The sequence below is a fragment of the Kogia breviceps genome, chromosome 9 (genome assembly GCF_026419965.1).
Source record: "Kogia breviceps isolate mKogBre1 chromosome 9, mKogBre1 haplotype 1, whole genome shotgun sequence".
Classification (NCBI taxonomy): Eukaryota; Metazoa; Chordata; class Mammalia; order Artiodactyla; family Physeteridae; genus Kogia; species Kogia breviceps.
Genome location: NC_081318.1, coordinates 61,267,923 through 61,294,257, shown reverse-complemented (window position 1 = coordinate 61,294,257; position 26,335 = coordinate 61,267,923). Strand labels below are relative to the sequence as shown.

The following is a 26,335-nucleotide window of genomic DNA, read 5'->3' as shown; positions in this document are numbered from 1 at the left end:
TTCACACAGAAACTCTACTTTAAATTACCATGGTTTATAAAGTAAGCTGTATAATGCAATTTTTATCTTAGTGAGCACAAGTCAATATACAAATAGTATATAGCATATACCTAAATGACACACTTTTCTATTTCTATGACTAGGTGATCATTAATTGATATGTACTCCTAAATGACTTTGTGATAAAATTCTAATAATTTCTGGATACTGAATTTACTCAGAAATATAGATTAGTATAATCTATACCCCCAAAAAGACATATTTAAGAAAAATACCTATCTTTAAATGGGTAGTAACCACAAAATATTTTTTAAATGCTGAACCCTAACTAAAAAGATCAGAAAAACACAAACTCCAAGCAAATTTAAGAGACATCTAATTGTTCTCCACTAGTACTAAAATACTATACTCTTTTTCCTGTGAAGAATTTTAAGTGAGTCATACTTTCCTTACTAAATCACTGTTTTACTTAACATATGGTAAAAAGAATTAACTGTTTGGTAACTTGAAACTTTACACTCAATTAAACTGTACATTAGTATATACTACAGCTGGCAGAAAATAAAATAAGTATGATTACTATACACAATACTTAGAACACACAGCATCAAGTGACATTTATCTGATAAAAGTGTGGAAAGTTGCAAAAAGTTAGTTTTACCTCCTAAAACCTCAGATTCCCACCGTCTAAACTAACACCAGAATTAAACAACTTGAAATTATGCACGACACCTTTGCCTGGCACCCAGGCAGAGCTATCACTGCCCAGTTTTTGGTAAATGAACATATTTCTGTTCGTTAAACATTGGCCTAATTACTCTATTGCATTAAAGTTTTAACTTTATAATTAACTTTTAAAATCATAAGGAAGCCAATTCATGGTTAGGATAATAGTTTTCAACCTGAAACGCTTTAAAAGGATTTACCACAATAACAATAACTATAAGGAATTGAGAGAACTAGATTATAAATGTAGTCAACTTTTCCAAAGCTTGTGATGTTTTGTCATTTGACAATAATAATAAAGGGAGAGGGTAAGAGCTGGGCAAGAATAAATCCCCACTCCTAAATTTCGTTCATTTTTTTGAGTATACAATACATCCAAATTAAGAGCTGTAAAGCCAATTTGTCAGCACCTACGAATCCCATCACACTTGGTGGGGGAGGGAGGAGGCAAGGAAAAAACCTTTCCTCGTCCTCCACGCAACTAGTGCCCAAACACACCTGCCTCACTAGAGGCAGGGAAATTTAAAAGAACAAATCAGCCACAGACAAACCTGCTGGTCCAAGAGAGCCCTGAGGAAGTCCCCCGGCACTTGCGGAAGGCGCCCGCTCGCTGGGCGCTGGGGCGGCGCGGCAGCCCGGCTGCTCTCCTGGAAGTTGTCCACACCTGAGCGCCCGCAGGTCCGCAGGGAGAGGGCCCAACGGGGCAGGACCGCTAAGTGGTCAAGCCGCGCGGTTCGGAGCGCAGCCCGTGTCTCACCGTCGCCACCCGACGGCAGGCTGCGCGCGAGGAGGCGAGGGGCACGAGAGGGTAAGAGAAGGACCCACGACCCAGAGAAGGCTACATGTCAACAAAATAGCGGCCCGGTGGGCAGGCGGCCCCAATGGCAGTTCGCAGAGACGCCGGGAGCAGGAAGTGCCCCGCGCCTCCCTCAGGAACCCGCACGTCCCTAGCCCCGGCGGCGACTCCGAGACACCTGTTTGGCAGCGCCGGGGGTGGGGTTCCACCCTCCACGTTCCCCTACTCACACACTCACGCTCCGAGAGGGGGAAGGCGAGGGGAACCGAGACATCGGACCCACAGTCTGAGGGCGCCTCCGCCGGCGTACCTGACATCAGCCTCGGCTCCCTCTCGCCCCTCCGGGGGGGCAGAGAGGGGGAAGACACGAGACCGGCGACCCTCGCTCTTCTCGGCAGCCGCAGAAGTGGCTCGTGGCTGCTACCCGGGGCCGCCCGCTGCCGCCCAGATGATTCCCCGGCAGCGGTGGCGGCGGCGGCGGCGGCGGCAGCAGCAGCCGAGGCGGGCCCAGCGCGCGCTCCCGACCGTTCGCTCCGCCCCTCCTCGCAGCGCGTCCAGGCCGCGGCCCGCAGACAGCGCAGCCGCCACCCAGGGCTCTCCCTGCGCTGACGTCGCAGCCGCCGCACCAGCCCCAGGGAAGGGAGGAGCGAGAGGGGGCAGGGTGGGGCGGGGCTACGACGACGTGTGGGCGCGGGGATTGGCAGCCGAAGCGCACGCCCCGCCCTTGTGCGAAGGGGTCTGGGAAGTCTGGTCTTCCCTGAGCGATAGTCGCAGCTCTCTTGCGGCTCCTCGCTGGCGGCCTTCGACTTCCTGATCTTGCTCTAGGGTTTTGCATTAGCTTGCGGACCTTGAGAGGAGTTAAAAGCAGTGAGACGTCAGGGACCGAGACTGCGGATACCTGAGGGACCTTTGTCTGAGGGACAGGCTCTTACCCTGCAGGAGTCTTATGGCCTCTAGCCTGCTCTTAAGCAGTTCTTTTTACCCCTGTTATGCCCCCCTCCCGACTCTCTTTACTCAGTATCTCTCTGGCCTTAATGAAACGAAATACGGCAAGATAGGTACGCGAACTGTTGTTGCATAACCAGGTATGTGAACCCGCAGGGGCTGGAAATCCAATTAGTGATACCACAAAGCCTCCTGAAGGCACACGTGGTCTTTGGTTCTGTCATTACTTCACTGTTGTCAGGCAATGGCCGGAAGAGCTTCCTCGGATCCTTGCAAAACCTCACCCCCCCCCCCCCACCTTTAGTTGGCAAAGGGACTTTGTATCAGAAAACTGTTTTTGGATTAGAGCAAGGAGTCCTGGAGCGATTGAAGCAACCCCACAGCAGTCAGGAGGTGGGGTAAGGTCTTGACTTTATTATTAACCGTCGTTTACAAGGCCTAGCCTGAGGGTGAGAAAGCTACCCTGCTTCCTTTAAATGCCCTCTTCAGCAGTTCTTTAGTGCCTTGGCCTCTGGGCTGGAATCTTGGTTCCCTCCACCTATTAGCTGTGTAACCTTGGCAAGTTACTTAACATGTCCAGGAGAAATAATAACGTTAGTAAGGTATTGTTGTTGTCCACCCCCCTTTAATTTGTTTACTTTCAGCTTTAGTGTAGTTTAGCAGTATATGCGATTAATAAATCCTAAAGAATCTTCCAAAAGAGTTTTAAAACATCTAGATTCTAAAACATCCAAACCTCTCATTTTTTCAGATGAGAAAGCTGAGGTCAGAAAGATAAACTGAGAAGCCCGTTCTGGAAGAGAAGTGCAAGTATCTGATGTCCAGGTTAGTGCTCTTTCCTGGGCCCATGCCTCCAGACTTTTCTCTTGGATCCTTACCTCCATCATTTTCTTTCTTTTCCAGTCTCACCCCTTTTCCTTCCACAGCCACTGTGAAACGGGGAAAAGAGACCCTTCAGAGGTCAAAGTGTTCCAACTAGAAAGCAAAATAAAACAAAACACCTGAGGATTCTTATTTTAATTTTATTAATATTTATAATGAAAAAGGAATAATATTTTTCCATTGAGCAAAGATAAGAAGTCCTTCCAAGGATAAGCTCAGATACAGCATGTCTAAGATAATTTTCTTAGTGGCAAGAAGGTATGTTGATACAAACAACACCAGATCAAATCAGCCCCTCCTACCCTTCTGGGTATTTTTGAAAAGAGCTATTATTTTCATGAAAACAATACATACTTATTCAAATACAAAAAAAGTTTTTCCAAATCCCATAATACAGAGGTAACCATTTTTTAAAGTTCATGTTATACTCGTCCAGACATCTCTAAGAATAAAAAATACATAAAGATATATAAATATAATGTATGATAAACTGGATTTCATTATGTACACAGTTCTTTTCTCACTGAACAATATATCATGAATAACATCATTTTTTAAAGTTGCATAATGTCCATTAAGTGGATGTACTATCATTTATCTAACCAGTATTCTATTGATTCATTTCTGGTTTTTTCCAAATGTTTACTATTTTAAACAACTCTGTGATGACCTTCTTAATGCATGTACCTTTGCACAACTGTGCAGCTGTCACCTTGAATAAATTCCTGGAAATGACATTTCATGTCAGCCAATTTTTCTTCATTATCAACTAGAAAAAAGAAAGTGTGATTACTTTGAATATAATTTATATGTGAGATTCAAAATGACCAAAGTCTCCCATTTGAAGCACAGATAAACCTTGGACAGTATGTTTGTCTGTCTGGTGTGGTGTTTCACTAATGTATGTCAGAGCTCCTTGGAGCAGAATAATGTGTGTCAAGGCTCCTTGGAGCAGAGTGATAGACACTGATAGTTGATTAAACCCTTTCTTTCTTACTAGCAGAACTCTGATTTTTTTCAGGGTGACAGTGTGTCTAGTTAAAAATATTTACTTCCTCAGTCTCTAATAAGCCATGGTTTAGCCATGTGACGTGTCAGCAAAATGAAAGTAGTTGTTGCTAGGAGAGGCTCAAAGTTTTATGGAAGAATTTTCCTGTTAGCCATTGGACCTATACCTGTCCTTTATCTTACCTGGAACAGTGACATGATGCTAGGGGTGGAGCAGCCCTATTTCAACCGCAAGAACAAGATAATAGCATAGGAAGCCAGAGGGGCCTGGGTTCATGATTGCTTTGGAGGGTAAGCTTACCCAGCTCTGGACTGCCCACTTCTGGATTTGTTGTTATGTGAGGGAAAATAAATTCCTCCTCTTTAAGGTCTTGTTGTTTGGGTTTTCCGTTATAAGCACTGAATGAAAGTCCTAATTGACATAAAAAGATAGGAAAAGTCATTATTTATTTAGCACTACCTGTAGAATTTTTTAATAGACAGGTTAAGATGAAAATGGGGGCACAAAATGGAAACAAGCAACGACAAAAAAAAACACTCGCTAATAAACTTAGTTTTCCTTTAAATACCCAAATATTACAATTAGATTAACAAATCTTTTTTGTAATAATTAGATTAAATTCTATAAATTAAATTATATTTACTGGTATAGTAGTTTTCAAATATGTTCACAGGTTCTTTCATACTTCTTTCAAAAGTGAAGCTTAATTCCCCTCACCTAGAGTTTGGACTGTACTTAGTGACTTGTTCTCATGAAGAGAATATAGAAATGCTGTAGTGTGACTTCTTAGAGGAGACTATAAAACATATGCCAGCTTTCTTTTTGCTCTCTCTCTGGGATTGCTCGCTGGGGAAAGGTAGTTATGTCATAAGGACACTCAACAACTTATAGAGTGACCCATGTTATGAATAATTAAGGCTTCAGCCAGTTAGGAACTGAGGACTCCTGAAAACAGCCCTGTGAGTGAATTTAGAAGCACATCCTACAGCCCTAGTCAAGCCTTCAGATGACTGCATCCCTTGTCAGTATCTTTATTGTACTCAAAGAGAGTTTGTGAGCCAGAACCACTCAACTAAGCCACTCTCAAATTCCAGTCCCTCAGAAACTGTACAATAATAAATGTTTGTTGTTTCAAGCCACTAAGTTTTGGGATAATTTGTTGTGCAGCAAAGATAACGACTACAGCTGGGTATAACAGAGCCTACCTAGCACAATGCCTGACACATTTGTAGGTATTATTTGTTGCTTGAATGAGTAAACGGTTGAATCAATATATCTTTTTCACTTAAAGGGTAACTAACATACAATGCTGGTATTATTTTTGATCCCTGACACCTGTGTTATGTAAGGTTTTTCTGACATGATCGTAGGGAGATCAATTGTGAATCTTACTGAGATCTGAACATTGACAATCCTGGAAGAAACATATAGTGAATAAAGCAATGGAACCCTTGAGACATGAATACTGCTCCCAGTTTTATCAGTGATTAGCTGAGTAGCAAGTCACCTAAGCCTTCTAAATCTCAATTTCACTATCCATAAATTGGGGGAAATAATCCTGACTGGCCTCAAAAGGTAGTCAGTGTGATTATATGTGACAGTATCATTCTTTTAATTACATTAGGTTTGTAATGTCTATCCTACTTTTTTTTTAATTAGTTAATTTATTTTTGGCTGCATTGGGTCTTCATTGCTGCGTGCGGGATTTCTCTAGTTGGGATGAGCGGGGGCTACTCTTCCTTGCAGTGCATGGGCTTCTCATTGCAATGGCTTCTCTTGTTGCGGAGCACGGGCTCTAGGTGCGTGGGCTTCAGTAGTTGTGGCATGTGGGCTCAGTAGTTGTGGCTTGCGGGCTCTAGAGCGCAGGCTCAGTAGTTGTGGTGCATGGGCTTAGTTGTTCCACGGCATGTGGGATCTTCCCGGACCAGGGCTTGAACCTGTGTCCCCTGCATTGGCAGGTGGATTCTTAACCACTGTGCCACCAGGGAAGCCCTGTCCTTTTTTATTTTTAAGCAATTGAGTATTAAATAGGTGTGTATAACACTGACTTTTCTTTCAAGAAGTGATAACTAATAACTGATTTTACTGTGTGCCTTTGTAAAATATTAGCATCATTCATAGTAAGGAGTTAGGATTTAAGAGTATGGCAGGATGGTAAGTTATTATATGTCAGATCTCATTTTATTAGCCTGTTGAAATATGATTGCACTTTAAAAAGAATACATAATTATGACTGGCTCCTTTCTCTTTTCAGGACTTAATTTGTAATTATGGTTGGGTGTGTGCCCCTCTTTATGGTAACAGTGGTAGTAAAACATACTTAGTAATAAACATACATTTAATCAATAATTGGGTCTGAGTGTAAGCATTTATTCTAGAGCAAAATTACACCCAAGAGCAAGAAAATAAATGGTAGAATACACGTCTTTCTCTTTCAGAGAGGAAGACTTGGGCACGAAAGGGAAGGCTTTATATAATGGAACATGAGAGGTAAAGAATATGCAATTAGAGACAATGCACAATTTGGTGGTGTGACTAACTCCAGAGGTAAATATATGAGGATGAGTAAGACAGAGCTTCAGTGTAAGATTCAAGTCTTGATAATGTACCGGATGAATTATTGAAACTTCTAGTTTTGTTGTATTTTCTTTCTTGTTTTCTGCTATTCAGGTGTGACTCTAAATCAGTTGAATCTACTGACTCCTCTAGATATCAGATTATTTGTGATTTTAGTTGACCCTGGCTACCTCGCATCGTTATTCACTTGAATAGGAAGAAGAAATGTAGAAAAAAAGAGACAGAGCTTTCTTTTCTGGAGATAGTGTGCTTTTCAATGGAGCTTCTCATCTCATATTGAAAATTCCTGCCAGGTTACAGTATTTTCATTCTGTGGAAACTAAGAGCATTTTCCAAACAGTTTTTATTCCTTGCAGCTACATCTTCACAAAATCAACCAAGATTTTGAGACGGTTGGAAAGGCTAGTGTTACTTTCTGGATTGACTGACACATGAAGGGGATAAAGGTGGAGAACTGAGCAGAGGGGGAGATAAAGAAAAAAGGAAAGTCTGGGAAATACTTTTAATCTCAAGGGAAGAAGACTCAGCGTGACTCACAACATGTTAGCTTGAAAGCAGAGACTGCTTTGTGAGCGCTGAGGAACCAGAGAAATACTCAACTTAGAAGGTTGGGCTCCCTGGAGTTACCCTGTGTTCCTCTAGTTTCCTGGAATAAGACTCAGAATATTCCTTAATTATATTCCCTGGTGGCTCAACAAAGGCAGAAAACATTTGTTGTAAATGGAGTAGGTGATGCTTTAAAATCCGTAAGCAGTAACTTATTGATAAATGCGTTTGTTACCTCTGTGATTGTAAAGAACTGACTTACAAATGTTAGCTGCATAATGTGACACAATTATTTTCTTCTTTCTTTTAAGTTGTATTTAAATGTTTTTAAATCTAGGAATGGATTGGGGTAGATATTTTGTTGGGTTTCTGTCCATCATCCATTGAGAAGCTTCCTTTTTCCTCCAGTTCCCATCTAGAGATTTGGTCCTTACAGCCATGTTTATATGATAGGACCCTTCTCCCTTCTTGATTGGATAGAGTTTGATCCTTGAAGGAATCTGAATCAATCAGATTCTCTCCTCTGAGAATTTAGAATTGGAAGAGAGGTCTTAGTTTCTCTCTATTGAACACTGAAACTGTAACCCAAACAGGGGCTTGTAACGGAAATGTGTGAACCCAAGATAAGTGGAACCCATTGTACAGGGAGAGAGAAAAATGAAGCAGACTATCTGAGAAGAGAAAGGACCCTGAGCTTTGGTGATCTCACAGAAACAGAGAAAGAAAGGGGAGAGTGTAATTTTTTAGCTTCTTACAGACTTCATGACACCTGTCCCGCAAATGGCCCGACTGCTCTTGAGTTCCATGAATCCTTCCACTGTATTCTTATATTAAGTTACACTTTTTTATTGTTAAGTTAGTTTTTCCATTCTTTTTTTAAAAAATTTATTCTATTTATTTATTTTTGGCTGCATTGGGTCTTCGGTGCTGCTCTTAGGCTTTCTCTAGTTTCGGCAAGCAGGGGCTACAGTTCGTTGCAGTGCCCACGGGCTTCTCATTGCAGTGGCTTCTCTAGTTGCAGAGCACAGGCTCTAGGTGCATGGGCTTCAGTAGTTGTGGCACGTGGGCTCAGTAGTTGTGGCTCGTGGGCTCTAGAGCACAGGGTCAGTAGTTGTGGCATGTGGGCTTAGTTGATCCGCGGCATGTGGGATCTTCCTGGACCAGGGCTCGAACCCATGTCCCCTGCATTGGCAGGTGGATTCTTTTTTTTTAGTGGTACGTGGGCCTCTCACTGTTGTGGCCTCTCCTGTTGCGGAGCACAGGCTCCGGACGCGCAGGCCTAGCGGCCATGGCTCACGGGCTTAGTTGCTCCGCGGCATGTGGGATCTTCCCGGACCAGGGCACGAACCCGTGTCTCCTGCATCGGCAGGCGGATTCTCAACCACTGCGCCACCAGGGAAGCCCAGGCAGGTGGATTCTTAACCACTGCGCCACCAGGGAAGCCCCATTTTTCCATTCTTTAGAGTACATTTCATCACTTCATTTAAGAGCGATCTAAATAGTGTTTTTCATTTATAAGAAGTAAAAAGCGTTTTGAAAGCTTTGGTCTGAGGAATAACATAAAACTTATGAAAAACGCAAAAGCTGCAGTCTTTTGAATAAAAAGAGCAAAATGGCAGAGTAGGAAGCTTCCCACTCTTGTTCTCCCACGGAAATATTGAAAAACAAGCAGAAACAGTCAGAATCAAGTTTTGAGAACTCTGGAAAACAGTTGAAAGTTTACAGCAACCAAATGAGCACTGAATCAATAAAAAGGCACTTCAAGGGCTTCCCTGGTGGCGCAGTGGTTGAGAATCCGCCTGCTGATGCAGGGGACACGGGTTCGTGCCCCGGTCCGGGAGGATTCCACATGCCGCGGAGCGGCTGGGCCCGTGAGCCATGGCCGCTGAGCCTGCGTGTCCGGAGCCTGTGCTCCGCAACGGGAGAGGCCACAACAGTGAGAGGCCCGCGTACCACTTAAAAAAAAAAAAAAAAAAAAAAAAAAAAAGGCACTTCAAAATAGTAGGCAGGGCCGCTCTCGCCTTTTGAGATGGACTGCACTCTGTCTGTGGCATGTGTATCTCCCTAAAGAAATCTGGTTTCCTGCTTAGTTCTCAGTGCAGAGCCTTCTTGCCTGCCTGCTTATATCCTTCACAGTGTCCTATATTAATAAATCTACTTCTTGTTTATCCCTTTGCCTCTCGCTGAATTCCTTCTATGCTGAGACTTAAAGAACCTGAGTTGCATTGAGTCTTGAGACCAGGTGTGTGGTTTCAGCTGGGTTGTGGGTTCAAGTCCAATCTGGAGTGCAACTGGGTTCGAGTCCCATCTGAGGTGTGATTGGGTTCAGAGTCCCAATCTGAGGTGTGTGGTTTCATCTTTGGAAGGCCACATAAGAAATTGGAAAGAGTGGCTGCCGCCAGAGAGGTGACCAGTTCCCCAACCAGGGATTTAACCTGTGCCCTCGGCAGTGACAGCACAGAGTCCTAACCACTGGACCTCCAGGGAATTCCCTAAAATTTTATAATTTGCTTTATTCATAAGTAATAGAAAACATTTTGACATCTGTAATGTACATTATGTGGCAAAGTTTATCAGCCCAGCTATTTCCCAATCAAATTGATTTTCTGCTATCCTTATTTTATGAAGTGTTCTGCCCATTAAATTCAAAATAGCTGTGAAAAAAAAAGTAGGAAGATTTTGTAGTGATTTACTTGTCCTTCCACCACCTCTACCCCTGCATGGGGACAGTCTTATAAAATGTCAGTAGTCTTAAAGTGGCAACAGTCTTAAAGCAGCAGTGTTCATAAAGCTGTTGCAGTCATAAAAAGGCAGCTATCTTAGAATGGCAACAGCCCATGTTTCCCCTATGGGACTGTTTCCATTCTGGAGGGAGCAAAGCTGACCCTGTTCACACATTGTTGTAAAATCTGTTCTAATCTGTTGGGGGGTGCTGTGCACTGAATTGTGTTCCTCAAAATTCATAGGTTGAAGCACTAATCCTCAGTGTGACTGTGGGGCCTGTGAGGAGGTGATAAAGGTTAAATGAGGCAATAAGGGTGAGACTCTCATTCAGTAGATTCAGTGCCCTGTAAGAAGAAGAGACACCAGAACTTGCTCTCTCTTTCTCTCCATCATGGGACGAGACAGTGAGAAGGCAAACTAAGTTGGCAGGTACCTTGATTTTTGAATTTCTAGCCTCCAGAACTGTGAGAGAAATTTCTGTTATTTAAGCTATCCAGGCTGTGGTATTTTGTTACAGCCGCCCAAGCAGACTAATATGGGGACAACCTAAAGGACGGATGCCAGGTGTTCCACTCTGTCTCCCCTAATTCAGAACTCAGGAGAAAGAGCTTGAAAATACTTCAAGCCAAATTAACAATCCTCAGACACTTGGGGCAGAGATTATGGTTGAAGCATACAGTAGACTGTCTAAGGCAAAAACTGGGGAGAGTTTCTTTGGGAAATTAGGACATTTAAAAGCAACTATGTATACGTGGGGATTTAGAAAGCTGTGTACATGTCCAGGGTAAGACACATGCTCAGAAAACATCTGAGAAGACTCTAAGCTTTTCCTTAGGCTGATCCCTTGGCACAATGCAGGCCTGGCAAGTTGAAGATCAGAGCCAATTTGCCAAGACTTGTAGGTTCCTAGCTTTCAAAGAAATTTCTATCAAAACACTAGCTGAACACATGCTAAGGGGCAGAGACTAATGACCACATTGACAAAGAATGCAGTCTTTGCAGTAGTAGTTTGGGAACAACATTGAACAAACTGACTGCTACAGCCTTCAACAACCAAAAAATAGCAAGCCCTGTGAGAGGGAGAGAATCTGACTTCCAGGTACCATACTACAATAGAAACTAAATAGTTTTCATCAAAAAAAATCACAAGGCATACAAAGAAACAAGAAAGTGTGGCTCTTTCCAAGGAATGAAATAAATTGGTAGAAACCATCTCTGAGGAAGTCCAGACATTGGAATTACTAGACAGAGATTTTAAAACAACTGTGTTAAATATGCTCAAAGAAGTAATGGAAAACATGGACAAAGAACTAAATGAAATGAGGAAAAGGATGTATGAACAAAATTAGAATATCAATAAAGAGAATTATAAAAAGGAACTAAAGAGAAATTCTGGAGCTGAAGACTACAATAGCCACAACTTGGACAAACTTGGCTTTACAACAAACCAGCTTTTTATGCAGAAGACTCCCATTGGGTGATCACATTCCTTAACTCAGATAATAAAATTTATCATGGTTTAGTGTGGTTTAGTGGAGAGATCTTGGACTTTGGAGTAAGATTGATATGTTTGAATTATAGCTATAAATAAAAATAACAATGACTAACATTACTAACTAAAGTAGAGAAAGCTCTAAGAAGGAAGAACTCAGAGTCTAGGACTTGTCACATAATGTCTGCTACTTACTTGCTATTATATTAAGCACCGTACTAAACAGTTAACTAGCTGATTTATTTTAATCTTCATACCAACTCTCTGAAGTAGGTGTTAGCAACCTTATTAACTGATAAAGAAACTAGTCTTAGAGATTAAGCACTTGTAAGTAGTATAACAAGGATTCCAACCCAGTTTTTAAAAACTGCTTTATTGAGGAATAAGTGACATGAAATAACTATATATACATAAGGTGTGTATATAATGTGGTATTTTGACAGATGTATACACCCACGAAACCATCACCACAATCGAGATAGTGAACATATCTATTGCCCCCGAAAGTTTTCTCCTGCCACTCCCCACCCCACCCCATCTCCAAGCAACCACTGTTCTACTTTCTGTCACTATGGATTAGTTTGCATTTTCTAGAGTTACATAAACGGAGTCGTACAATGTGTGCTCTTTTTTATCTGGCTTTTTTCACTCAGCATAATTACTTTGAAATGAAGCCATATTGCATATATCAATAGTTCATTTCTTTTTATTGCTGAGTAGTATTCCATTATAAGAGTATACCACAATTTGTGTATCCATTCAGTTGCTGATGGACCTTTAACCCACTCTGACCTTAAACCAATGCAGCACTCTCTCTTCGGCTCCCTCACTTATCATGTGGTCTTGGGAAACCTAATTATTCTCTCTGAACCTCAGTTTTTCTCATTGTAAAATGGCAATAATGTGTTTTTGTGCCACAGGATTGTTATGAGTAAATCAGATAACATGTGAAAGCACTTAGTACTGTGCCTGGCACACAGTAGGTACTTATAAATATCATTCATTTTTCTCCAGGAAGGGAATAAGAAAAAAAATATAGCAGTACATGCCTTTCTGGCTCTTTCTTCCTGTATTTTCACCTCATTCTTGAAGATTTCTCACTTTAATTTCCCCTGCTTGCATTCATCTGTACCCCATGAATATGATGTTCCCCTTTTCTCTCTGACCCAAATATGGACACGACTCTTTCTTTTCCCCAAAACATGACTGAAATAGTGATATTTTCACAAAAATTAAGGGATAAATTAAAGGGGTCTAATTACATAAAACTAAGCAGCATAAAAATAGACAAGGCTTCTAGATGCCTGCTCCCATCCCGAATAATCCCAGCAAAATAAGTCAGAGAGCTTTTTGTTTTCAATTTTTATTTTGACATAATTTCAGACTTTACAGAAAAGTTGCAAAAATAGTACAAAGAAACTTCATACAACTTTTTCCTTGACTATTGTTTTAAAATTTTAACAACTCGAAATATATTCTTATTCTTCTGCCTCCAAAATTTAGGCTAAGAGTGGCTTGAAAGAAAATACTCAATTAACTCAATATGGTAATAAATATAACAACAATAACAATTCCAAAAATTGCTTACTGAACCTGATAAGTGCCAATCTACACAGTGTTGAACTTGGACTATCACCTACTCCTAACCCTATAAGACAGTTACTATTATTACATTCATCTAATAGATGAAGATATTGACACATAGAGTTTTAGAATCTTGCCCAAGGTCACACAGATAGAAATCTTGTCCTGCTGAATGCGAATGAAACCAACAAGATTCTTGACTCATGTTTTTAATGCTAATCTTTTAAATGAAGTATCTACAAGCTACAGCCTTTTGGCTAAATCCAGCCCATAAAAGAGGTTTATTTAGTCCCAGATCTGCTTGTGCAAGAATCACCATCCTCTTATACAGATGAGTGGGCACAACCCGGTCTTCACTCCTTCCTAACCTGGTTTCTGTCTTTCAGTTATCTGGTCATCTTCTCTCACTGATTACTGTGATTTCTTGTCCTGCTCACAGAAAAACACCAGCCTGACTCTAAGTTCCAACTTCCCAAACACCATTTGGTCCTTCTAGTGAGGGTCTCAGGTCTGTAGGAAATACCTAAGTGCCCAGTGAAGTTGACAGGCAAGGTTAATCTTCACCAAGTGGGGGCATTTCTGGGGCATTTTATGATGACTCACTCCAGACATATTAAATGATAAAAACAATACTGTGCATGTGATCAAAGGCAGCAAACCTGAGGTGGACGTAGTGATGCATTGCTCTGATCTCTATTCAGGACTGAAAGAATTATTCCCCTAGCTATTGGAAGTGCTGCCAGTAGACAACCCTCAGCTGCCCACCCTCTCAGGGAATTGCCTCAGGTCCAGCTACCTGCCTCAACTCAAGACCACGCCTTCTTTCAGGGCACCCACATCCAGTGACTAACTAGCACAGGGGTATAAAAACCAGCCTCCCAACCTCAACCTGTAATATTCTCTAGGGCCGTTCCACCATCAGAGTTCCCCATGGGGTTGACTAAGGCCTTTGTTAAGACTACATCACAGTTCAGTTTCTCCTTCTGTCTAGTCTCTCTTCTTTCTCTTCCCTTTCACAGGCATTGATCTCAAAAGTACTTCCTAATAAGCTGTATGTATTCTGATCTCTGTTTCAGAATTTGTTCTCTGGGGAACCCAGCCTATGACAAAACCTAAAGCAAGGACATGTCCAAAAATGTGTAGTAGCTACAGGGATTGTATCAGAGAAACCAGTCCCTGAGAACTAGGTTAGCAGATGACAGGGAAAGCAGAATTCTTTCCTTCTGTTTGGGCAGAACTGCCTCTATATACAAACACAGCACTAATCAGAAGAAGCAATTAGTAAGTATTGATAGAAAAATAATGAGCCATAATATATAAGCAATTTAAATAGAGTTTAAGCAACTGTAAGAGCATTATCAGTCAAGATCGCATTCCTTATTCCCATGTACATTAGACTTTGGTCAAGCATATAAATGATAGGGGGGAAAAGACGGGTAGGGGTTAAGGATGGAAAGTGGAGGCTTAAGTAAGTAAGTGGAGTAACTTAAGAAAGTGGAGCCTTAAGTAGGAAGATAACACTTTATAGTTGAAACCTGAAAGATCTAGATGGAAATTGAAGATGGTATACAAAAACAGAATAGAAAGAAACTTCTAGAGTTCAGAAGAACCAGAACTCTAGTTCTGTGAGGAGACCAGAATTTGTACTCCGTATAAAATGTGGAGAGGTTCTAGGGGCAAGAAGCATGCCCATGTGGGGCAGGAAAGAGTTGAAGGATAGAATAAAGATGAGGAAAGGTAACTAGTTTTGCTTCTCATGTGCAAATGGCCATTTATTGTGTTGTTGGGTTTTATCTTTGAAGTACAGACACATCCCCCGATTTATTAACATGAGTGAGTATAAAGCTCCTTAGAGTGTGAGAAAGGAAATGAGAAAAGAAGACAGTGCTCCAGCTTACCAAGCTCCCAGCTGACTGAAAGGCCTGTTCCCTTTTCTGCCATTATATGTTAAGTATGTTTATATGAACTGTTGTGATACTGTTTTAACATTGTTTCTTCAGGAAAATGCATCCATACTTCAAGTTGGGTCACCTTAAAATGAGTTTTTGAAATACACCTCACACAGAGATAGGGGACTTCTTCTGGTTTACTAACATTAACGATCTAGATACTGCAGATAAATAAAATTCAGGTGGTAAAACAGTGACTTGCCAAAGGCATCATGATCAAATTAAGCTAAGATTAAAAGTTCATACATCTTCGTTCAGTCTGTAAAACTTCTTTTTCTCTAAGGAGTCTTTGTCTTGAAGAGATTATTGGGGAGGGGGGCCAGAGGGGAAGGAACAAACTACCACAGTCCAATGAACAGACTGGTTTCGTTTCTTTCTCTCTCCCTCTTCTCCTTTGCATTTCTATTTCTCTTCCAATCTATTTCTTTCCTCCTCCCTCTCTTCCTCTTCCTCTGTTTGGTTGGGGGGCGGGTGGGGATTTTGTTTTCCTCTTCTCCTTTTTCTTTGTTTTCTGGTCTTTCACTGCTCCCAGTATTTGGCCTGGCTCTTGATTTTTTAGTCCATATTTTTATACTTGCCACTCCTAGTAGAGAAAGGAATGTCACTATTACTATAATTTAAAAAAAAACTGGGCTCCCCTGGTGGCGCAGTGGTTGGGAGTCTGGCTGCCGATGCAGGGGACACGGGTTCATGCCCCGGTCCGGGAGGATCCCACGTGCCGCAGAGCGGCTGGGCCTGTGAGCCATGGCCGCTGAGACTGCGCGTCCGGAGCCTGTGCTCTGCAACGGGAGAGGCCACAACAGTAAGAGGCCCGCGTACCGCAAAAAAAAAAAAAAAAAAAAAAAAAAGTTTACGTTCTTAACTCTTTCTGGCTCTGTGCTAAGCATTATAAAAAAGGAAATTGTGTAGACAGTGTGTGACTTCCAAAAGTATATAATCTATTGTGAATCCCAGCTGTGATTTTATAACACCCTCATGATTCTTGACTTTGTTTGTTTCTCAGTCCCATTAAAAATCTGGTGATAGCAATGAATTGCCTCCCTCCAAAAATGCATAAGTCACAAATATACCCAATTTGCATGCAATTTCAGAAGGTGCAAAAACTGCCTGAACCCCTTAGGAGTTTATGACCTCATATCAAGAACCCTACTGTTGTCTCAATACATTTTACAAATATCACACAATTTGAGATAGGAGTGGTATCTTAAAACATAATCCATTTTAATTCACTTCATTAAGAAAATCAATAGGCTTTATATAACAGCCATTTTTTGTGGTTGCAGAGGTAAAAGGGGAAGAAATGTTTTCAAATTACAAGTATATTATAACATTATCCAAAAGGAAGAAACATTTATTGAGTACTGCCTACTATATACGTAGCAATTTCCTACATGATACAGCTGTTGTAAAAATTATATGTCTACATATATTACGTCTACAAATATAAAACTATGTACATATGTATTATATATGTATACAAAAGATGTGTTTATATAATATATAAAGCATATATATGTTAAATTTTCACAACAGCTGTATCATGTAGGACTCATCAGATAGGGAAATTGAGCTCAGTGAGATCAAATAGCTAATTCAGGTCACCTGCTAGTGAACAATAGGTGAGGATTCTAACCCACATCTAACTCCAGTGCCCCCATGGAGGATGATTTCTTATTTATCTTTAATGCTTAACACAAAACTTAGCACATAGGAGGTACTCATGGAAGGTTGAATGTTGACTGAATTAAACTGAACAGGGTCAAGTAGAGAGCCCTGTAGTAGATTCCTGGAGACTAGAGACCACTCTCCCCACTGCCACCCCCCATTTAATTTCATTTCTTTAGAGAAAAGGAGTGGGGCATTCTAATAAGTTCTGAAGAGTAGAGGGGAGTCTACAAAATTGCAGAGAAATGTAGTAATTTTCCTCTGTTCATCAGAGAGATATATTTCCAGCAGTGTGAGGGTAACAGGCTTGAATGAGCCAATTTTCATTTGGAAGGAGTGTACTGCAAAGTTAATGCAATAATAAGTTGAGGAAAACATTTTCAATGTAGTGAGTCCTTTGAATATTAAAGGAAGCATCCTAACTGAGGCTCCTGAAATATAAAGAACAATTTGAAACATGCCTAGGAGGAAAATACAGCAATTTTAGCATAAGGAAGTTCTCAAATGAAGTCTAGTTTTAAAGGAAAAAGAATCTCATTGATTGAAGAAATTGTTCAGAACATATATGTACATACTCTAACTGAGGCTAGCTAATGAAGGAAGCCATAATTTGAAGAGAGTTGGTGAGGAAAATGAAAGTAATATCAGAATGTGGGCACCTCTTAGAGGCTGATTATACTTTAAAAGAATGTTTAGGAAAGCTAATAAACACTCAACTAAGTTGAACAGAAACTGCATCAGAAGTAACTATAACCTTAGAAGCCAGTCAAGACAATGGAGTAATGGAGAATCAGTGACTGTTTCCTTGATTTAAAAATAAGCCCATCCATGGGACTTCCCTGGTGGCGCATTGGTTAAGAATCTGCCTGCCAGTGCAGAGGACATGGGAAGATCTTTCTGGTCCGGGAAGATCCCACATGCCGTGGAGCAACTAAGCCTGTGTGCCACAATTACTGAGCCAGCACTCTAGAGCCTGTGAGCCACAACTACTGAGCCCACGTGCCACAACTACTGAAGCCTGTGCACCCTAGAGCCCACATGCTGCAACTACTGAGCCTGCTTGCTGCAACAACTGAAGCCCACACGCCTAGAGCCCATGCTCTGCAACAAGAGAAGCCACCGCAATGAGAAGCCCATGCACCTCAACGAAGAGTAGCCCCCGCTCTCCGCCAACTAGAGAAAGCCTGCATGCAGCAACAAAGACCCAACAGAGCCAAAAATAAAATAAATAAAATAAAAATAAGTAAGTCTATCGTGACTTCAGGTCAGGACAAGATCAAGATGTATAGTTTCTGAATTTTTCCAATGTTTTGCTAAAAACATACTAAATTACTAGAATAGCAAACTAAAAATTCTACTCACAACATCCTCCAGAAGACCAACCAAAACACCTCCATGAACCTCAGAACACCAGTGGGTGTTGCCTCACCCAAACCACAGATGATGTAGGACCCATACAGGACATGCCTAGGTTTAGCAGCTATGCAGAGCTAGTGGAGGAGAAAGAAAGTTTTAATGGTTCTACGAACATTGCAGTACAACAACTGCCAACAAATCAAAAAGAGAAAGTCCCTCCTTGAATGGGATTTTCAGCAAGTGAATATTTTGAGAATAACAGTGAAAAGGAGAAGTTTCCAGACTCTGGTTATGGGTGAGTGGAATAAAAGGTACACAGCTACACACTAAGGGACTATGGAGAGATCAGAAGATACTGCAGTGACTTAAGTGCTCAAAGAACTCAGAAATATCTAATAAAAACTCCTTTCTTAAGGAAAATGCTACTGTGGAAAGAATTCAGATTGATCAGGACAGGAACTCTGAGGGCAAAGAGAGAAAAGGATCAAACTCTTTGGGGAGAGGTAGGACTCCAGAGAAGGCAGAGCTCAGAAAATGCATATAACTACACAGAGTGGTTATTTAAATATATATTTGTGTATCTCTCTGTCTGTCTATCATCTATCTTTGTGATAACAATAGAAGAGAGAGCTCCTAAGCAGTAAAGATAAGAAAGGTACCATGGTGCCTCTCAATCCCCTACACGGGAACCACTTTCTAAAAGCACAATACACGCAAATTGTTTATACATGAACAACAGAAAAGAATATTGTCAAAAACCAAACATACTATTATTTTTAAAAAATGGACTAGGGCTTCCCTGGTGGCGCAGTGGTTGAGAGTCTGCCTGCCGACGCAGGGGACATGGGTTCGTGCCCCAGTCCAGGAGGATCCCACATGCCGCAGAGTGGCTGGGCCCATGAGCCATGGCTGCTGAGCCATGGCCACTGAGCCTGTGCGTCTGGAGCCTGTGCTCTGCAATGGGAGAGGCCACAACAGTGAGAGGCCTGCGTACCACAAAAAAAAAAAAAAAAGAAAGGACTAAATAATGCATTCCAGAAAATATACAATTAAAAAGCAGGTAAAAACTAAATAATATAACAGAATTATCTAAAAGAACTTAAGAAAACAATAAAAACTATAAAAGAACAGGACCTCCCTGGTGGCACAGTGGTTAAGAATCCGCCTGCTAGTGCAGGGGACATGCGTTTGAGCCCTGGTCCAGGAAGATCCCACAGGCTGCGGAGCATCTAAGCCCATGCGCCAAAACTACTGAGCCTAAGCTCTAGAGCCTGCGAGCCACAGCTACTGAGCCTAAGCTCTAGAGCCTGCGAGCCACAGCTACTGAGCCTGCACACCACAACTACTGAAGCCCGCGTGCCTAGAGCCTGTGCTTCACAGCAAGAGAAGCCAGCACAATGAGAAGCCCGCGCACCACAACGAAGAGTAGCCCCCGCTTGCCGCAACTAGAGAAAGCCTGTGCATGCAACAACGAAGACCCAATGTGGCCAAAAATGAATAAATAAATAAATTAAATAAAAAGACAGACAATATTTTAAAAAACTGTAAAGAACGGCATGTATTAGAATTAGGAAACTCAGAATTTAGAAGGCTAAACATCAGTTGGGGATAGATATGATTCAAAACTGAGCTTAAGTCACTGTAAGGGCTGGTCTTTTTCCAGTTTACCCTTCCTTACTCATAAAGTGTGTCCCTTTTTGGTCCCAATTGAGATTTATACATCCCCTCTTCCCTGCATGGCTAAGAACTCCAATTTCCCTCCAGTCCTTTGAAACTATCAAAAGTTTTGCTCAAATTCTCATCTTTTCAGCTACTGTTCTCATATAGGCAAATATCTCAAGGCTGAAAGCAATGTCACGTACCAGGCTCTGGGATTCCCTTATTTTCTGGATAAAATCCCCATAAATCCTCACTGCCTGAGTGAGGATTCTTCAAATACCTTCATATTGTTTTGAAACAACCTAGTCCACCATTGTCAGAAACAGAATTTGGGAAATAAAGTTGACAAAGGAGGAGAAAGAAAAAAGGAAAAAAAAAAGGATTCGAAAGAAAAAGAAGACAGGAAAAGAAGATCCAACATAAGTATAATTTATGTTGGAGGAGGAAAATAAAAGCAATAGAACAAAACAAATACAAAAATCCATAATGCAAGATTTTCTAAAATTAAAAAAAATCGAACATCTATAATGAAAGAGCACACCATCCGTGGTCCATTGGAAAATGAACCCAGAATTGTCAACACAAATACATAACTCTGAGAAGACTGGACAACAAAGAAAAAGCTCTGGATGATCAGGCACAAAGATCAAGTCACTTATAAAGGAAAAATAAAATCATATATTCATCAGATTGATCCACAGCATAGGACAGTAGGGAAACATATTTAAGATAAGAAAATATCAAACAGTGATTTTTATACATACCCAAACTTGCTTTTAAGTATAAAAGTTACAGAAAAACAAAGCAGTTGTGAACATGCACAAACTCATGGAAGGTTGCTCCTTGAGAAATCTACCTAGAAAACAATCTTCAGACAACCAACAGATCATAGGAGATGCTTCACCTAAGTGTCAGGCACATAATAACTTGCCAATAAATGTTACTTTAACAAATGGATAGATATATGGATACATGGGTTAAAGAATAAACTTACGTATTTCAGGATATACCTGGTAGGGAAAAGGAAAGGGTCATCCATATTACTAGTTACCAGAGAGCAAGGAATATGAAGTCAAAGAATCTTAGTTCTGAGAAAATTTTTTTAGATCAAGATGAATAAACCGTGTCAAATATTTGCCCAAGACGCACAAATGGACCATGGATGAGCCAGGAAGTAGATCCAGAGTTTTCTGATGCTTAGTGAAGTTCTCTTTAAAAACTCATGCACGAGGACTTCCCTGGTGGTCCAGTGGCTAAGACTCTGTGCTCCCAATGTAGGGGGCCTGAGTTTTATCCCTGGTCAGGGATCTAGATCCCACATGCCACACTAAGAGTTCACATGCTGCAACTAAAAAATCCCACATGCTACAACTAAAAGATCCCTTGTGCTGCAACTAAGACCGGGTGGAGCCAAATAAATAAGTAAAGTAAAAACTCATTCACTGACAAAGTGTAACCTTTAAATAGCACTATTCATTTTTTTCCCCCAAAATAAACTAGTCCTGTTTTCTGTATCACATAGTAAAATGTTTACTGAAAACTGGGCCACAGCTTTTTTTTCATCAACTTCAAAAATTTACAACAACAATTTATTTATTATAGAAAAATTGGGGAAAAATTCACTTACAATCTCATCATCTTTACCTTTTATTTTCTTGAGCATTGCATGATTTCACGTCATTTAACATCATAGTGTAACTTTTGTCTGTCCCTAATTTATTCTTCCTTTATATTTGGTTGATATAAATCTTAAACTTGCCAAGCTGATTAGTTACAGCTCCTTGGTACCTCTTGAAACCTGAAGGCAGTGTCATCAGATGGGGTTTTCACTGGGTGGGGAAAAAGAGGAAATGAGAGTGGGAGAGAACTGCTGTGTGCTGAGGAGAAAGTAGCCATGAGTAAGTAAATTGGAGGTAAATATGTTTGGCCTTATAGATCAGGCCTCTCTCTTCCCCAAAGCCACATCCAGTTTTGGCATCTCCATATGGTATTGCCGTGGTCCAACAGAGCTAGGGGGCCTCATTCATAGCAATGCCTAAGAGACATAGTGACCGGAGGCACTACGTAGCAGAGGGCAGACCCAGGTGTTGCATATATGATGCAAAAGCAAGTAAGATCCCATCTAGGAGAGCTTCTGCTGACAGAGCAGATTTTCAGATTTTGTTATGTCAAATATATCCCCAATCCTAAATAAACCCCTTGGGGAGGAAATAAAAACTTTCTTGATTTTGTGATAGAGAGATAGGGGCCAAAGATATTTAGTTTGAATATTAATGTGTATTGTGTATCTAGTTATTGAACTAGTACAAATGGATTAGTCTCAGATAGTTCATAGAATTAACTTAAAATTTTACTAATAGCAATAAGTTTCTGATAGTAGACTGCTTGGATTCAATTCCCAGCTCTGTCACTAGCCACCGAGTCATTTAAGAAAGCTATTTCGGGCTTCTCTGGTGGTGCAGTGGTTGAGAGTCCGCCTGCTGATGCAGGGGACACAGGTTCGTGCCCTGGTCCAGGAAGATCCCACATGCCGCGGAGCAGCTGGGCCCGTGAGCCATGGCTGCTGAGCCTGCGCGTCCGGAGCCTGTGCTCCGCAACAGGAGAGGCCCGCGTACCACAAAAAAAAAAAAAAAAAATCTATTTCACCTCTCTAAGCCTCAGTTTTCTCATAAAATGTGAAAAGATAATAGTACCTAACTCATAGGGTTGTTGTGAGAACATCATGAAATAATGCATAAACATCACTGTAGTACAGACATTGGCATCTATTAATCCTTTTGTAAATGTTAGCTGCATTACTGTTAGTATCACTTCTAGGGGTCTAAAAAAGTGGTGAGTACCATCATAGAACATCTGACTGGTTTTTAATATAGCCACACCAAAAGGAGTGTTTTTACACTAGAGAGGAAGTCATACCCATACACACCCCCACAACTCACTGAGTATGGTGTAAATTACTTGTGATAATAATCATGATCTTTTCTCCAAACCAGGAGTTAGCAAACTCCAGCCCACCATCTGTTTTTGTATGGCCCACAGCTTAAGAATGGTTCTTGCATTTTTAAATAGTTGGGGTGAAAAAAAATTAGAGATAATAAATCTTGGCAGGATAAGACCAGGATATCATTTATCAAGAAATAGAATAAAATTTTTGTTAAAAGCAGAAATTTCCCTACGGAGGATAGGGTCTTTCTATAGGAAATCTATATTGCAGTGACTAAGAATCTATAATGTAGTGGTTAAGAGCTCTGGGACCAAATTGCTCCACAAGCTTCAGTTTTCTTCTCTGTAAAATGGGAATATTAAGAACACTGTAGACATAGAATACAAACTTATGGTTACCAAAGGGGAAAGGCAGGGAGGGATAAATTAGGAATTTGGAATTAACAGATACACACTACTACATATAAAATAGATTTTAAAAAAAACACCCACCTTGGAGGGATATAACAATCAAGTAATATATGCAAATTGCTTAACATACATTTTGACAGTTATGCCTTCAACAAATGTTAGCTGCTGTGGCTGCTACTGTTGTTGGTATTATTATTACTACTACTACTATTATCTCAGGCGAGAGATGTAAAGACCCCAGTTCTCCCTGACCTTTGGCTTCCTGTGGTTATTTGTGCAATGGGTTTCTACACTGTCTAATCCTTCAGGAGATGGTGGCTTTTCCTTCTGTCCCATCTCACTCCTCTGGGTGTTAAAGACCCTCTTTTTCCAGGGGTTTTTGAAAGGAAGAGTGTCCAACAAAAGACCAGTACCTCTTGGTACACTGGCGTCTCTTTGGTAAATTTTTGCACTGTCTTCGGTAAATTTTTGCACTGTCTTCTTGGCTCTTCATTCTGTCTTGGTATCTGATATATAATTATCGTCATTATTATTGTTGTTGTTGTTATTTGATATCTTTGGCTCTTGACTCCACAGCCCAAAGTTCAGTCGTCTTCTACTCCACACCAGGCTCCCCGAACCCTTGCCTGAGTCACATATGCCAGGGCCTGTTTAATTGGGATCATAAAAGAGCTGGGTCATGGAGCGTAATAAATAAGGGTTTTGGAATTGGGCAGACCTGTGTTCAAATTCGTGTACCACTGCTTGCTAGTTTTGTAACTTGGGTCCATTACAACACCTGTGAGACAGTTTCAGTACATGTAAAATGGATAAGTTAATGTTCATCTCAGTGTATTTGGAGGAGGATGAAAGAGGATAATGGATATGCCTGGTATAAAAAAAACCCTCAAATGTTAGTTTCCATTTATATTGTGTATATTTAAATTTGTGTGAGTTTAGATTTACATCTTTCCTTCCAGAGATATGCGTAACAGTGGTATCAAGTTTGTTTTACTGCCATATTTGAATAGCATAAATGATAGTTTTCTAGCTAATGTATATTGCTATTATGTAGGTAAGCCCCTGTTATCCCATTTTTTATTCCTCCTTAGACAACTACTTTTCTTGGAACCATTTGTTTCTATGCACTTGACCTTGAGTCACTTTCTGATTTTTTACTTAACATAACCATAAGCTTGTTGGATTACCTTTAATTAAGTTGTCCATTCCTGACCATGGAAATTCCCTTGTGTCTGGGTCAGTGAAGTCCCACCTTTGCAGCTTTTAACAATTCAGTGAGCTTATTTTGCCCTTTGTAATAAATGTGGTACTTCTGTCTCCAAACTTCTCTTGGAAGAACCATCAATTAAAAATATGTTTTAGTGCAATGAGCATTTTAATAATAGTATCTATCTTTAAATATAGAAATGATTGATTCTTCAATTAGTAAAAAGCTCATTTATGTTGTAGCCTTCAACTGACTTGAAAATTTAAAAAAATCAATGTATTAGATTTGTGGCTACAAGCCTCCATCTAGGTATTTACACTCCTATGGCATTGCTATATAATTTATAATTGATTAAACAGGGTCTTCCTGATCATTCCTTAGGCCTTAGGTGAAAAATCAAATCTTCTCGTTATTGTTTGTGTAAAAAATCTGATTCAATTATATCACTGATTTCCAGCACCATTTAAATTTCTGAAAGTGTTCAGATAACAGGATTAGCAAGGTGGTGGCCCACTGAAGAAGGGAGGGGCAGGTGACTAGGTGAGGAAAGGTAGAATCGTAGGTATTCATACGCGCTCGCGCGCACACACACTCATTGTTGAGAGTGGATAAAAGAAAGTCTTTGTTCTTCAAAGTTTCTAAATTCTGGGCCCTTTTATCCTCCAGGGAAGATAAACTGGCTTTTCTAAGTTCTGGGCCCTTACTCAAAGGCAGTGTAATTCTGTTTTCAAAGAAATAGGAGATCTTTTGTGCCCAAGGGCCTAAAGGAGAGGGGGGTAGGGTGTCCTGGGGATTAGTTGAGACCCAGGAAGTGCATAATGAAAACACCTTCTGTGAGTGAGTATTGTTTCACAACCCATGTGGTGGCCAGATAAGGAGGCCTGCCCATCCCTGTGTTCCTGGGGTCACTTCAGGGGTAGAGGGATGTCTTCACCAGGCAGGGACCACATGAGGAGGGCCCCAGAAGTTTTATGCTTCCTTTGTAGGTTCTTCTATTGCACTGGTCCCTGTGACCTATCACACTCTGGAATGTTCACCAGCAAACACCCTGGAGACTTGTGCTCACCAGGGACCACTGACAGCTCTGGTAGTCCTTCAACAAAGATTTATTGAGTACTTACTGTCTGCCAGGTTCTTGGTCTGGGGATAGGCCTTTGAAAGGGGGAGGATAAAACCTAAAAAGATTCATAATCTCTCTCCTTCTTTCTTATGCTGAATTTTCTTTCTTTATAGAACTCAAAACACTGTTTATCTTCTGTTTATTGTCCGTTTTGCTCCATTAGAATGCAAGGCTCAAGAGAACAGGAACTTTATCTTTTTTTTTTTAATATTTATTTATTTGGTTGCACTGGGTCTTAGTCTTAGTTGTGGCAGGTTGGATCCTTAGTTGAGGCTCATGAGCTTCTTAGTTGTGGCTTGCCAGCTTCTTAGTTGTGGCATGTGAACTCTTAGTTGTGGCATGCATGTGGAATCTAGTTCCCTGACCAGGGATCGAACCTGGGCCCCTTGCATTGGGAGCACAGAGTCTTATCCACCACACCACCAGGGAAGTCCCAGGAACTTTGTCTTGTTTATTGCTGTTTCCCCAGTGTCTAGAACAGTGCCTGGCACATATTATGTATTTTACAAATATTTGCTGAAGGAATGATTGAATGAATCAATCCCATTGTTTTAGCCAACAAAAGTCAAGTAGCCTTGTATATTATTTTATCTTCTCTTTCTATAGTACTCTTATGCTTTTATACCTATTGTGTTTTCAGCTGCTTCTCCAAAAACTGCTTATACTGCTGGATCATTTATAATCTGCAGAGCTGCAGTGAACATGTGAAGTAAGAAAGGAACACTGTGTACCTTGTAGAGTTTC

At 40.9% G+C, this 26,335-nt stretch overlaps 2 protein-coding genes and 1 long non-coding RNA gene across 7 annotated transcripts in view; 1 reads left to right on the top strand and 2 right to left on the bottom strand.

Annotated features, from left to right (window-relative positions):
• MIOS (meiosis regulator for oocyte development) overlaps window positions 1–1,887 on the bottom strand; it is a 325,043-nt gene extending 323,156 nt beyond the window's left edge. For both annotated transcript variants that reach the window (XM_067042550.1, XM_067042547.1), the window contains exon 1: window positions 1,833–1,887. The gene's annotated coding sequence lies outside the window, so the exon portion shown is untranslated. The remainder of the gene's footprint in view (window positions 1–1,832) is intronic.
• C1GALT1 (core 1 synthase, glycoprotein-N-acetylgalactosamine 3-beta-galactosyltransferase 1) overlaps window positions 1–1,992 on the bottom strand; it is a 41,649-nt gene extending 39,657 nt beyond the window's left edge. The window contains exon 1 of one of the 4 annotated variants that reach the window (XM_067042554.1): window positions 1,753–1,992. Coding sequence is in view for 1 of the 4 variants with exons in the window: in XM_059074734.2 (XP_058930717.1) it covers window positions 1,833–1,839 (7 nt within the window). In the remaining 3 variants the exon portion in view is untranslated. The remainder of the gene's footprint in view (window positions 1–1,752) is intronic. The other 3 variants (XM_059074734.2, XM_059074736.2, XM_067042555.1) reach the window with 3 other exon arrangements.
• A 302-nt stretch (window positions 1,993–2,294) lies between these two features.
• The window catches only part of LOC131762893 (uncharacterized), an 86,783-nt gene continuing 62,742 nt past the window's right edge, over window positions 2,295–26,335 (top strand). Inside the window, exons 1-2 of the long non-coding RNA XR_010842248.1 lie at window positions 2,295–2,580; window positions 3,219–3,292. This is a non-coding gene — a long non-coding RNA (uncharacterized lncRNA). The remainder of the gene's footprint in view (window positions 2,581–3,218; window positions 3,293–26,335) is intronic.